The sequence below is a fragment of the Plecotus auritus genome (genome assembly GCF_963455305.1).
Source record: "Plecotus auritus genome assembly, chromosome: 4".
NCBI classification, from domain to species: domain Eukaryota; kingdom Metazoa; phylum Chordata; class Mammalia; order Chiroptera; family Vespertilionidae; genus Plecotus; species Plecotus auritus.
In genome coordinates, this window is record NC_137775.1 from 108,025,234 (window position 1) to 108,039,757 (window position 14,524).

The following is a 14,524-nucleotide window of genomic DNA, read 5'->3' on the forward strand; positions in this document are numbered from 1 at the left end:
GCCTTGGGCAAACTACGGCCTGCGGGCCGGATCCGGCTGTTCTATCCGGTTCTCTTGCTCTCCCCTCCGCTCCTTTACTTTGAATTTTTATTAGTTCACACAAACACTCCATCCATGCTTTTGTTCCGGCCCTCCGGTCCAGTTTAAGAACCCATTGTGGCCCTTGAGTCAAAAAGTTTGCCCACCCCTGTTCTAGACTGACCCCGTTCCCACCTGGCTCTAGACTGACCCCTGTTCCCTCCTGGCTCTAGACTGACCCCCATTCCCACCTGGCTCTAGATTGACCCCCTTTCCACCTGGCTCTAGAGGACTGACCCCATTCCCACCTGGCTCTAGACTGACCCCGTCCCCTCCTGGCTCTAGACTGACCCCCTTTCCACCTGGCCAGCTTCCCTGCCCATAAAGACTTGCAGAGCCTTACCTGGTTCCTCCAGTGTTTCTTTGCAGCTTTGACAGTAACAACAACAATCAGGTAAATTGGACCATATCAAAATTTAAAACTTTTATGTGTCATAAAACAAAAACAAACAACCAAAAAGACACCAATCAACAGTGTAAAGGCAACCCAAAGAGAAAATATTTGCAAATCATAAGGGGCTAATATTGAGACTATATAAAGGACTATGACTCAACAACAACCAAAAACCCAACCTGATTAAAATATGGGCAACAGACTTGAATAGACTTTTCTTTATATGTTTATTGATTTCAGAGAGGGAGGGAGAGGATAGAAACATCAACAATGAGAGAGAATCATTGATCAGCTGCCTCTAGCACGCCCGCTACGGGGGATCGAGCCCACAACTCGGGCATGTGCTCTGACTGGGAATTGAACTGTGACTGCCTGGTTCATTGGTCGAGGCTTAATGAACCACTGAACCACCCTGGCCAGGCTTGAATAAACATGTCTTCAAAGATGTATCAATGACCAATGAGCTAATGAAAAGATGTTCAACATCACCAATTAACAGGGAAGTGCAAATCGAACCCACAGTGACACTCTTTAGGATGGCTCCTACCCAAAACCAACCAACCAACAGCAGGTATTGGTGAGAGTATGGAGAGACTGACACCCTCACTCAGTTAGTGGGAATGTGAAACGGTGTGTCCTCCATGGAAAACAGTATAGTGGTTCCTCACATGTTAATGGAATTGCCCAGTGACCCTGCAATGTTACTGTTGGGCACACACCCAGAGGGCGGAAGCCACCGTCGCCATGAGATGTGTTTGTGCCCATGTCCACAGCAGCAGCATTCGCAATGAAAGCTGGAAGCAAACCAAGTGCGTCTACCGACGAAGCGATAAGCACAATGTGGCCTGTGCGCTGGGCGAGCACGGGGCCTCGAGAGGGAAGGGAAGCCTTGGGGATGCTATGCTAAGTGTAAGAAGCCAATCACAGTGGGACGAGTACTGTGGGACTCCACTTACATGGTCCAATTTATAGAGAGAGGGTAGATGGTGGGGGCCAGGGGCCAGGGGCCAGGGGAGACAGGTGGGGAGTTAGTGTTTAATGGGGAAGAGGTTCTAACACACCGACTGTCCCCCCTTTTCAAGATGAAAGAAATTCCGGAGATGATGGTGGTGATGGTTGCACAATAGTGTGAATGGACCTGAAGCCGCTGAGCATCCGGTGGAGATGGCTGATGTGGTGAGTTTCGTTAGGAACATTTAAAAAGCAGGTGAAGAAGGTGGGTGGCCAGGGAGCAGGCGAGGAGATGGGGAGAAAGCTGCTACTGTGAGCTCGCGCTGGCCTCCATAGGACTCTCCTAACGAGCATTCACATCCAAGGGCCAACGGTGCACTTGTGAGAGTCTGCATCCCATGAAACAGCAAGAACACAGACCGATGATCAAGGTCAACTCGTCAGAGCCAGGAGGCAGAGCCGCTCTGCCCTTGAGCCGTGTGGCTGGTTTTAGGTCTCAAAGCGCTAGGGCCCCTGAGCGATGTCCTCTACACCGGGGGCCATGCCCACATACCGAGGTCTTTGTTGCTGAGAAAGGGAGGGCTGGGCATGCGGGGCCCTGGCTGAGAGGGGTTTCTCTGTGGCTCATCCCGCAGCAGGTGAGGGAGGAAGGGCACCTGCAGTGAGCAGCGGAGGGGAGGAGGAGGGACCCAGAGCTAGGAGTGTCCTGCGCCCCAGGGTTTGGGCTGGCAGGGGCTTGCTGAGCTGCGTATGTAGCTGCTGTCCTGTGTTTTGTTCTTTGAAGTTTGGGATGAGTGGCAGCTGTTTGGAGCCGCCAGGCCGGGGGCCCGGGAAGCGGGGACAGTCGGTGTGTTAGAAGAGGGTCCTGTGTTTCAGGACACAGAGGGAGAGGCGACAGGGTCTCAGCTAAGTGGAGAGCGAGAAAGTGTGGGTGAGAATTGGATTCTCAGAAGCTGGAGCTGGGAGGGAGTGCGAGGCAGCCGCAGACAAGGACCAGGGCGCCTGTCGGACCGCGGACAACCAAGTGCAGATCCACATCTCATTGGTGCTGACCCTCGGGCCATGGGCTCACCGTGGGGGCCTGTGCGGTCAGACTTCCTCTGGCCTGGCCCTTGTCAGCCGCTGCCCAGGTCACACAGAGACATCCTCCTGGAGGCTGGAAATTAGCCAGAGAAGGGATGCCAGTAGGCTAGTTAGCTGGCACCTTTACACACTCATGCACACATACACACATTCACACATTCACACACTCCACATACACATTCACACACACACACACACACACTCACACGCACACTCTCACACACACACACATTCACACGCACACTCTCATACACACACATGATCTGTTTTCCCCAAAAATATGTGTGAGCTTTTGGAAGCCTCTCTGCTTGTATATAAAAAGAGCAAAGTGATTCTTCGGGGTCTGCCTCACAGCGGCAGCGCTCAGGCACTGGTGACCAGATGACACAGTCCCTCCCTCACTAAATTGCACACCTCCTGTTGCAAAATCGGAAGTCAGCACACGGTTGGTTGCTTTGAGAATCCCGAGGCTCTGGAAGGGAGCAGCCACTAACGGCAAGCAGGTGGCTCCTGGTCCATGCTGCCACCTGCTGGTCGTCAGCTTCGGGGGGCGGGGGGTGGGGGGTGGGTAGCGGGGGGGCCTCTCCCGGGCCCAGCCGGGACCTGCCATCTCTGATTGGCTTCTTGCTATGGTTGGTGGGCCTTAGAAACATCCACATCTGTGGAGAATTGTTCGTAAGAGTTCACTGACATTCGCTGGGAGCAAGGTCTCACATGCTCCTGAGAACAACAGTGACACCGCTTCATGTCTACCTCTGATTCGGGACGAGAGAGAGGTAGGAAGACTCCAGGAGGGCGGAGGAGCAGGAGGGCGGGCCTGGGGCAGGCAAGGTCACAGCTCCCCGCGGTGCTGTCCCTCCCAGGGGGTTACTTTTGGCCTTGCAAAGGCACGGGGGCTCAGTTACACAGAACAATGCAGGGCTGGTGGAAGGCAAAGATGCCTGTCACTCAGGAAGTTACAGGCCTGGGCGGCACTGCCCACCATGACCTGCTGGGTATGAGTTTAGGAACAGGTCACCCTGGGAAATTATTCCCCCTTTTTCGTCCACAAGCTTCAGCCCCAGGAGGTGGCTACTGCTTAGGACAGGAAGCTGGACAGGCGCCGAGCCTCCCGCCTCCTGTCCTCAGTCCTGCGCCCCTCTGCCCGCCTGCCACGGGGGCCCTTCTGAACAGCTGTTCCTGTCACCTGCTCCTGAGCCCCTTTGCTGTGGGCAGACCAATGTGAGCAGAGCCAGGGCGGTGGACCAGGGACAGAAGGCCACCAACGTGGAGAGCCCCGGTGCCTAGCAAGGGTCAATCAATGGTGGGGTGGGCCTCGCCCCTGGGTGACCGTTCCTCCCCAGCACATTGCTGGTCATGGGTTTGGACCCCTGACCTTTCCTCCCCAGAGGTTACATCGAGGCCTCAGTTGTATTTCAGCTCCAGGCCCAGAAGAGCCACAAAACCAGCTCCGGGACTCCATGGGTGCCCTCAGGGCCAGCTGCACTGGACAATGACCCTGCACTGGCGCCGCCAGTCAGTCAGCGCAGACCTGACCTGGAAGGACACACCTGGAAAGCTGCTGAGCTCTTCCCTGGGACCCCCCAAAGTCTCCGTCCCCCAAACCCTTAGGATGGAGGACAGTGTGCTCCCCCCAGCACATCCCTGCCTTCCCCTTCTCCCCGCCTCTCCTCCCTCCCCCCACTCTCCGCACATTACCTTTACCTCCCTCACTTCCAAGCTCCAAGGGCCCTTCCTTTACCCCCATAACTCCTTTCCTAGCCCATTTCTTCCAGGAGTTACTTCTACCCGAGACTAACCCAGTACACGCCTCTCACAGATTGAGTCTTGGCTCCGAATCCTTTCCTCGCCAGAACCCAAGCACCGAGGTTGCTGAGCCCAGGTTTGGTCTGACCCCCCTGGTCCGACACCTGGCACCATCCCCGCCTACAACACCTGGTCCTTCCTGTACTGGGCAGGGCTGTCCTCACTTCCCGGTCCAGGCTCCCTCACGCTCCCTCTCCCGTGTGGGACCTCCCACAATGGCCTCCTGGAGGCCTGGGCAGTGGCTTTACCCTCCCTCCCAGGACCCAGCACCTGCCCTGGTTGGAGTTGCAGGCTGGACACTGCCCAGAGCTTGCCCCCTGCTGCCCTCTGCTGGTGGCTTATCGAGCAGCAAGGAGAAGCTCTGGGCTGAGGCTGGGCCTCAGATCCTGCCCCATCTACTAGGCATGCCTGCCGCACCCACCAGGTCTCAGTGAAAGCTGAACTGAACGTGAGGCGGGGCGCTCACCAAGCACACTCTGGAACCGAGGTCAATCAGAAGCATCTGCTTTCCAGTTTGTGAGCTGATACCTGCCAGTCACTTCTGGGGACTTTTACTCCCTAAAGCGAGACCAGGAAGCAGAGCAAACTCCCCAGCAGGAGGGAAGCTGCCATGGAGCAGCCCTGGAAATGTCTCCAACCAAACGCGGGAGGCGAGGCGAAGCCTGGGTAACATGGGACCTGGCAGGAGGATCTGCTTGCCCACGCTCCGCTCCCCGGCAGGTCGATGGGCAAACGCCCAGCCCAGGCAGTGGCGCTGCACCAGCGGCTGACCGTGCTGTGCCAGCCCTGCCACGGCAGCCCTGCAAGGTTCCTGCGGCTTTGAAATAAGCTGTTGCCACCTCCTGAGAGCACGCAGGCTACTGTCCCGTAACCCACCCGCCTGCTCGCCCCGCAGGGAGCTTACCATGGTCCCGCCTTCACTCCCAATGCAGACAAAAACTGCAAAATCTTCTCCCAGCATCTGAGGTCCTGGCATTGCCATCAGTTTGGCTCAAATAAACTTTTAAATTTTTTTTATTGATTCGAGAGAGAGAGAGAGAGAAACATTGATTTGTTGTTGTACTTATTTATTGATGCTTGTACATGCCCTGACTGGGGATCGAACCCGCAACCTTGGCGCATCTGGATGACGCTCTAACCCACTGAGAGCCCGGCCAGGCCTTAATAAGCCCCTGTCACCATTCTCACAGTGTGGACGTTTTTCAGGTCAACAGAGACTCATCCATTTGCGCTTCTTCTTAGCAAGGCCAGCTCTCCAGCAGGGACACACCTCTCCTGCCCACTGATGCTGGGGGCCTCACAGGGCTCAGGCCTGAGTGTGAATCCCCCACTGGCCCCAGAGGGCGGGGCCTGATGGCATCGAACAGGCCAGGCCGTCCCAGTCAGGGTCAACGAGTTGCTTGTGGGGGCAGGGGGGGGGTGGGGGCTGGTTCACCCATCACCACTCCCTGCGAGGTGTTGTGGGAGGTGGCACCATTAGTGGGAGGTTGATATTGGGGAGGCGGGGTGGCTGGCTGCTGGAAAGCGCAGGGGCTTGCCATCCCATTTCCGGGTATTTGGGGGTAAGCATCGTGTCACTGCATGGGGAGGACCGAGGAGGCAGGCCGCCAGACCCCCACCCCTTTCCCTGCGACACTGGTTTTGGTGCCTACGTTTCAGTCTGGCTAGAGAAGTAAAACCCACTCTGAAGACGAGTCGTGGGCAAGACAGCATCCCTGCGAGCTGGGGGTGCGGGTGGGGACCCGAGAAGCGCCTGGGGCTCAGGCCACAGGGCGGGAGCCGGCTGTGGGAGCGGGGTGGGCACCCGCTGGCGCCTCAGACCCCACGAGCTGGTACCACCGTTCTCCTGCTCGGCTTTAGGCTGCATTTTGTGATTTTTCTGGAACGAAGGGCCTCAGCTGCTTGACGAATGCCTGGGGCAGGACCGCTGGGCACTGCCCTCCCAGCTGGGCCCCTCGCGAAGCCCTCAGACCAGTCTCCGCTCTCAGGACGAAGGAGTTTTCACTTTGGTGGGGTCCCCCAGGCCTGAGGACCTGGTCCAGGAACTTGTGGGACCAAGAGGCCCTCAGACAGGTGCCTCCTGCATCAGCTCCTGAGCTCAGTCCCACCTGCTCCTCCCCTTCCTACCTCCTCCCCCTCCTGCCTGTTGGGGCAGAGGGTCCGAAGTGGGGGTGGGGGGGTGGGGGGCGGGAGGGGCGGGGCCCTGGGTCTGGAAGGCAGTGAGGCCACACCTGGAGCTGACCCTGCAGGTAAAGGCTGACGATGGTTTTCTCCAGGTCTCAGCACCAGGTGCGCACAGAAGCCCAGCTCCGCGGCTGCCTCCTCCTTCGAGCCAGTGTGTGCCTTGTTCAGAGAGGGATGGCCTGGCTTGCGGAGAACGCGAAGAACACAAGGTGTCTGTGTAAATGGTTATGTAGCGCCCGATTCCCTGATGTCATCTGACCACAGACCTCCAACCATTGGGTCACAAGCAGAATGTGGAGGCAGGGCTGGGCCCACTTCTCTGCCGTGATGAATTTGTCACGTCTCTAAGACACCAGACGTGTACCTGAAAAATGCCGCCTCACTAAAGAAACCCGCGTGGAAGCCACACCCAGCAGCGCGTCCGGCTGCGGTGACAACAGGGTCTCGCGAGAGCAAACGGTCTGCATGTAGGACGCCTCCCTCCTGAGTGTGTCCTCCTGTGGCTTCCGGGGTCACGGCCCAACACAGATGCTGGGCAGTGCTCTTAGGGGCCTGGCCTCCCCTCGGCATCTGTCTCCCGACACTCAATGCCCCCACCCCCCCAGCCCTTTCCCGCCCGGTCTGGCCACACTGACCATGGAGCACCTTCTCAGACCCTGGGCGGCCGAGGTGGCCTGACCCCTGGAGGGTCACTGGACTGAGGATGCTGGGCGGTGTCCTGTTGAGCTGGGGCGGCCCCTGCGCCCACGGGAGCTACGCCTGCTTCTGCTCCCAGTTAGAGACCCCGCCTTTTCTGCAGGCGCCTGGGCAGGGACCCTCCCCACTCCTTCCACCAGAACAAATCAACCACAAAACCCAGCCCAACACCAAACCTGTTATTCCAACGCACGGTGGCCACACCGCGTCACCGGTCCCCAACACGGGTGAACTCCCTGTGGGGCTAGTCAGAGCCCGCCTCCGGGTGGGCGCCCCGTGGCGGCTTCTGCACCTGCTGCTCCTGCTGTCCCTGCTCTGCACGGAGGGTGGCAGCACATCTGCACCCTGGGCGGCGGGTTGGAGCGCTGACTGGGATGACGACGTCACTCCCCTTGGGACGTTTGGAGCAGTGGGGCAAGCAAGCTCTCGGTCAGCAGTCATTATGAATACTTATTATAATATAGGAATACTGCACTAATTCTGGAGTGACTGCCTTTTGCCCAGCACTGACACAAGCAGTGCCCATGCCCGTGGGGGACAGGCCCTGGAGCGGGCTGCGGGCGCCTACGGCATCTGGTGCACCCACAGCGTGCAGGCCCCCTAGAGAGAGCGACCCAACCCAGTTGTCAGAGACGCTGTTGTAGACTGAGGGGAAAGTAACCGTGTCCGCGAGTAGGATGCTGTGCATGTGAGTGTGTGCATGTACATGTGAATGTGTGTGTCAGTGAGTATATGTGAGTGTGCACGAGTGTGCATGCGTGAAGATGTGTGCATGCACGTGAGCGCAGAGCAGGCAGGTGTGGGCATGTGCAGGATGCTCTGTGTAGGGGCACTAATGGGAGGTATGTTTGCAAAAATAAATTGGGGCTTGGGGTCACACGCGTTATGTCATGTTTAAGTGGTTGGGCCCTGGCCCACAGGAAATGGGAAGCTCTGAGAAGTAGTGGTCGGGCAGCTTCTTCCGTCCTGTAGAGAGTGAACCTGGCATCTAGATGGGAAGGGGGTTCTGGGAGGGACTGTGGCAGGGAACGCAGGAGCCCCCTGGGGCCGAGCTGCTCAGGAGCTAAGGGGGCAGACACTCTCGTGCGGTCTAAAGTTCTGCTACCCCAGCCTGCTCCTACAGTCAGAAACGGCCGCCCAGGATTCTGAATACCTGGGGCCAAAGCCTTTGCCGGGGTCATCGGCTCAGTTCTGTGGCCGGAGGAGAAGGTGAGCTCAGAAGGGCCATGGAACCCAGAGAAGCACCTTTGCATATGTGTGCGCGCACACACATGGGCATCAGTGGGCATCGTCAGCCTGGCCTCGGGGTCTCTTTTACGAAAGCCAGGCAGGATGGTGACGCAGACCAGAGTTTGAGGTTGTGAGCTAGAGGTGAGTCAGATTCGGCCGTGATCCATGCTCCTCCCTGTGCTGCGCCACCGCGTGGAAGGCTCCGCTGGAAGCCAGCAGGGATGGGCACAGCAGAGCTTTGTCATTTGTTCAGAATCTAGACCCCGGCTCCATTCCCAGGCGGCCTGGTGCGTGTTGGCCAGGCCCTGCTGGGGGCACCAGTGCTGGGGATGTGGAGAACCCCAGGGGGACATTGGGGACCCCAGAGGCCCGGGCATCAGATGCTTCCTGTGTGAGGTGGGGTAACTCCCTGGTCTGCTCTTGACTTTGGATCCCGTCTGTGTGGGGGGTGGGGGCAGAGTTCAGAGTGACAGCTGCTCTGGAGCTTGTGGTTTGCAGAAGGGAGCCAGGTCCTCGGCACCAGCTCCAGGGGATTCTGGGTGGAGAAGGGGGTGCAGCTCAGCTGTGCCCCGTGGGGTGTATGCACTGATCTCATCTCTCTGAGATCTCATCTCCGCTCGGGGGTTTGGGTTTATTTCGTCGACGCCCCTGCTTTCCTGCTGGGCTCTGTTCACGCCAGACTCGCCTAATGAACAACCAGACGGGAATGGGCTTCTCGCAGGGCGGTGGCTGGAAAGTCTTGTAGTAAAACCTCAGGTAACGGGCTAGTTCGGGCGAGGGGGGTGGCCATTAAAGCAGAAAGTCTGTCACATAACAAAGCAGGTTTTCTGGATGTATATGTTAATAAATTGACAAATTAATTGGTTTAATGTTTTTACTTATGTAGACACATTTGTGTAGTTAAAATTAAGTATGTAGGGAAAGTTTACTTTCACAGAAGAGTTTTCTACATGTGCTACTGCGATTTTAAATTTATACTGAATAGGCCGAGTAAATGTGAGCGTCAGGGCTCCGTAAACAAATGCACAGGCTGGGGGGCGGGGCGGGGGGCGGCACCTGCTGACCTGCTGAGAGTCAGGAGACAGCACCCCTACAGGTGATGCAGGGCGGCCACGTGCTAATTGGTCCTGAACACTGTTTGCCTGCGGTGACTCTTGGACTTAAACATGTAAGTGTTGCCCGCTAGCTTGGCTTAGTTAGACGTAGTGGTTCTCAACCTTTCTAATGCCGCGACCCTTTAATACAGTTCCTCATGTTCCATCAGAAAACACAGATATTTACATTACAATTCATAACAGTAGCAAAATTACAGTTATGAAGTAGCAACGAAAATAATTTTATGGTTGGGGGTCACCACAACATGAGGAACTGTATTAAAGGGTCGTGGCATTAGAAAGGTTTAGAGGTTAGAGCAGTGGTTTGCCACTCTATTGACTAATGAGTTTGCCTACCACTGCCTTAGGGAAAAACACTTAAAAAACATTTTAATAATGTACTGTCTTTAACCTGAAGTCAAAACTTCTGGGTAAGGGTAATGCCTTACAGCAGTGGTTGGCAAACTCATTAGTCAACAGAGCCGCAGTTTGCCGACCACTGGGTTAGAGCATCAGCTGGCCCTCGGACTGAAGGATCCGGGGTTGAATTCCGGTCAAGGGCACGTATCTTGGTTGCAGGCTCGATCCCTGGCACCCGCCTGGGCGTGTGAGGGAGGCAACTGATTGATGTGTCTCTTTCATATCGATGCTTCTCTCTCTGTCTCTCCCCCTCCCTGCCACTCTCCCTGAAAGTCAAAAAAAAAAAAAAATATGCTGGGGCGAGTATTAACCAACAAACAAAAGCATGCCCTTTGCTCTGAGATACCCTAATCTATTCACAAGTTTTAACAAAGGGTTTGATGAGGGAAAAAAAGTGTACCTTTCAACTCTGAAAACACCTTACTTAAAAAAATAACGAGTAGCAGTGAATTGATAACAAAAATCTAACCTGTTAATTACAAGCAAATCGTGGTTAAAAGCATTTTAAAATTGACAGGATGGTAATTTTACATATGACGCAAGACTGGAAATTTTGACCATTAAATCCGGTTTGTTAAATTGAGGTCCGCAAACCTGAGGGTTTGCTGTGGCTGTGCTGTGGCCTCACCAGAGCTCTCTGTGTGGGGCACTGGCAGTGGGACTGGTTCGCCCCGTTTACAGTTAACACGGGGGCTGCCTTGGGTGCAGGGGCTTGGGGGGTGCGGGGCTCAGTGGGCCCCGCAGAGACCGCCCATCACTGGCACACTCTCCACGTGATGCGTTGGGGGATAAGCAAAGGAAGAGCGCTCCGAATGGTAAAATAGGGTTTTATTCCAGGACTAGAGGCCCAGTGCACAAATTCGTGCACTGGTGGGGTCCGCCGGCCCACCCCGATTGGGCCAGGCCAGCCAGGGGGGGAGGGACTGCAGGAAGTTGGCCAGCCAGCCCTGCCCCTGATCAGGGTGGGGGTGGGGCCGACCGGGGGGAGGGGCCTGGAGAAGACCCACTGAGCTGGAACTGAGCGTGGGCCCCAGGCTTCCCAGGGAGGACAGCCTCAGCAAGGAAACAGAAACTCCAGAAGGCTCTGCACACAGGCCCTGAGCTCCCTTTGGCCAGGTGGACTCAGAGCTGGTGTCTCTGTGTGTACTTTAGACACAGCCTGCACTCGCCTTTGTCTGTTGGTCAAATCCATTGCATTGAAAAACTTGTTCCCCTTCTTCTCTATGGGCCCTTTCAACAAATATAGGACAATAGGAAAACGCAGGCCTCAGTGGCAAAGCCAGGCCCCACAATCACCCGGAATTTAGGCCTAAGACAACCGGGTAGCAATCCACGGAACAGAACACACTGTTTTAGAGTCTTAATTCTCCCCTAAAATGTGCCCAGCTGCTCCTCTTTAGCCGGGATAGACTGAACTAAGGAACCAAAGACTGAGTTTCCTTTGAGGTGGGATCCACCAGGAGCTGGCTGGTGGCAAGGCCCCTCCCAGGTGGCTGCCTTCCCCGCAAGCTCGGTGTGCTCTGAGCCGGTCTGTTTCTGGCAGTGCTGGGTCCTGGGCTGCTGGTCAGGCATCAGGTCCACAGGGTTTCTCTCTGCCACCTTCCTGGCCTCCTGAGCAGTGCCTTCCAGCCCGGCGGACCAAGCAGCTTTCGCTAGAGCTGGGACTCGGAGAGCGAAGGAACTGGCCCTTGTGGAGAGGGACCCACAGGTGGCCAGGCTGTGACCCCCACCCCACTTCTCAGTCTCGCTCGTGTGGATCGGGCCAAAGCCTGCTGCCCTAGACTGGTGCCATGTGGGGAGGGTCACAGCGGGGAGAGGGGCGCCCTGACCTGCCAGCCTTGGTGACGACCATCTCAGTGCCCAGCTGATTGAATTCATCCCACAGAGCCTTCATCTCAAGCTGCATGCTCACGCTGGCCACCTTTCCGTTCTTCTTTACTGGTGCCTTGGCAGCAGCTGCGCAACTGGCCCTGGGGCCCTTGGGCGCAGCAGCAGCACTGGTGTATGTGTCCCTCACCTCAGCCTGCACCCTCTCCAATCTGGGACATCCCTCTCACAATCCAAGACTGCTGGCTCCCAACCGCTTGCCTGCCTGCCTGATTGCCCCAACCGCTTCTGCCTGCCAGCCTGATCACCCCCTAACCACTCCCCTGCCAGCCTGATTGATGCCTAACTGCTCCCCTGCTGGCCTGATTGCCCATAATTGCCCTCCCCTGCTGGCCTGATCACCCCTAACTACCCTCCCTTGCCAGCCTGGTTGCCCCTAAGTGCCCTCCCTGCAGGCCTGGTACCCCTTAACTGCCCTCCCCTGCAGGCCTGCTCACTCCCAACCCCCCTCCCCTGCAGACCTGGTCCCCCCAACTGCTCTCCCCTTCAGGCCTGGTCCCCCCAACTGCCCTCCCCTTCAGGCCTGGTCCCTCCCAACTGCCTTCCCCTGCAGGCCTGGTCCCCCCAACTGCCCTCCCCTGCAGGCCTGGTCACCCCCAACTGCCCTCCCCTGCAGGCCTGGTCACCTCCAACTGCCCTCCCCTGCAGGCCTGATCACCCACAACTGCCCTCCCCTGCCGGCCATCTTGTGGCGGCCATCTTGTGTCCACATGGGGGTGGCCATCGTGTGTGGGAGTGACGGTCAATTTGCATATTACTATTTTATTAGATAGGATGAGCACACACACCACGCCAGTTCTCACTCCCTCCCACAGACCCATGGAAACGGCAGAAGTGTGACCACATCATGTCCCTGGTGGTTGAGGCCAGCACTTCCATCCTTTCCACAAACCGTGACGTGGCCCCTGAAACACACCTTGTGCTGGAGACCTTTCGGGGGAGCACCGCTCCCACTGCTCACAATGACTCCAAGCCCCAGCCCCGATGCGGCATGGCCACACCTCTGCTGACCGGGCTGGGACCCCCAGCGCCAGGGCTGACATTCAGGCATGAAGAGCTTCGGTGGGCCCAGGCGGCAGTGACAGGCTCACACCAGCACGTGTGGAGGCAGACGAGTGGCGGTGGCATGCAGGTGACAGGGTGAGTCCGTGGGAGGGCCAGACACAGCGCACACCTGACACACAGGCCCGTCTTTATGTACGACAGAATGACATGTGCAGGGGCACCCCGGTGCGTCTGGTGGGGTGGGGCACCTTACGGCATCCACATGGCTGCCCGCAGGTGGCAGGGTGGGCACCCAGCCTCCCAGGTTAGGAGGCGTGGCCCGAACAGGCCACCTGTCCTCCAGGGTTCTGGTCCCCGAGCACACAGGACAGACTTGGAGGGGAGGCAACTCTGTCTTTTTGTGTGTGTTTTTTTTAAACCAAATGGCATCTGAACAGACTTGACAATGTACGGGGAGAAAAGGTGAGGTTCAAGGGCACACGTGGATGGACGGGAGAATCTAAGTCGGACCCGGGCAGCTGTGGGAGAGCTTTTATTTATGTATTTTCCTGTTTTAGTAAGTGGTGTTGGCTGTTTTCCCCTTGGTGTTTTGAAATATCTCCCTAAAGTCTGAAGCCCACTCAGGAGAGAGCGGTTAGTTACTTCCCATCCGTTTCTTCCTCCAAACACGCGGAAGCTTACAACCCACGGAAGGAAACAAAGCAAAACCAAGGATAACAAACAAACAAACAAAACAAACAAACAAAACAAGCACAGAGAAGCAACCCCGTGGCTGCAGACCATGTCAGGTAAAAACCATAGAAAAATATGCATTAATTCCGTGAGGTTCGCCGCTAGTGCAGCAGCGCACAGGGCTGACTCTCCTGGTGACAGAGGAGCAGGCAGCGGAGGGAGTGCTGTTGGGCATTGTGCTCTGGGGTTCCCATGGCGTGGCTACATCAGATGGCATGTGGTGCCTGGGCGGTGGGTCTCTATGCCACCACCAGAGGGCGCGAAGCACGACCAACTTCTTCCCTGCCCTCGATCCTGACCTGGTTCCTGCGGGCGCGGACGCACCTGCCGCTGTGTGGCCAACAGGAGGCATGCGTGAGGGTCCCGGGCTCCCTGGGGGCGCGTGGGAGGGAGGAGGCATCTCCACTCGGGAAGGAGCTGGTTTCTGAAGCAAAACTGCCTTTAGGGCCCAAGACGCACGTGCTACGTAAGGGGAACGCACCGCCCCCACCCCAGCGCCTCGGGAGCGGGGGCGAGGTCCCCAGTCCAACCCTGGTCCAGGGAGAGCCACACTGTGGGGCTGCCAGGCGCTCAGTCCTCCTCCTCCTCCTCCTCCTTCGCCGGGGCTGCCGGGGGTTTGTCCTGGACCCGGAAGCATTCCGCGAAGAAGGTGACGATGGCGCGGTACAGGTGCTGCCTGAGGCGCTCGCTGTGGAAGTAATGGCTTTCGTCCGGGTAGATCTGCAAAGAAGGTCAGAAGTGACCGGCTGCCCACCCTTCCCGGGGGGTGCGGGCGCAGGCGAGGTGCAGCCCCACACAGCTGGGCGCCGCAGGTCCACTTGAGCCTGCAAGTGAATTTCCTACCCGATTCAGTGCCTCCTCCCCCGGAGACACAGCCAGACGCAGGGGAACCTGGCGTCGACCGAGTAGGAGGACCTTTGTTCAGCGGAATCCGCACAGTCTGGAACCTGCAGCATGAATCCAT

At 57.3% G+C, this 14,524-nt stretch overlaps 1 protein-coding gene across 7 annotated transcripts in view; it reads right to left on the reverse strand.

Moving 5' to 3' along the window:
* Positions 1-13,344: 13,344 nt before the first annotated feature.
* DPP6 (dipeptidyl peptidase like 6) overlaps positions 13,345-14,524 on the reverse strand; it is a 684,077-nt gene continuing 682,897 nt past the window's right edge. For 4 of the 7 annotated variants that reach the window (XM_080664796.1, XM_080664799.1, XM_080664794.1 and 1 more), the window contains exon 26: positions 13,345-14,280. In XM_080664796.1, coding sequence (XP_080520922.1) covers positions 14,131-14,280 — 150 coding nt within the window. In that variant the 3' untranslated portion in view covers positions 13,345-14,130. The remainder of the gene's footprint in view (positions 14,281-14,524) is intronic. The other 3 variants (XM_080664800.1, XM_080664795.1, XM_080664798.1) reach the window with 1 other exon arrangement.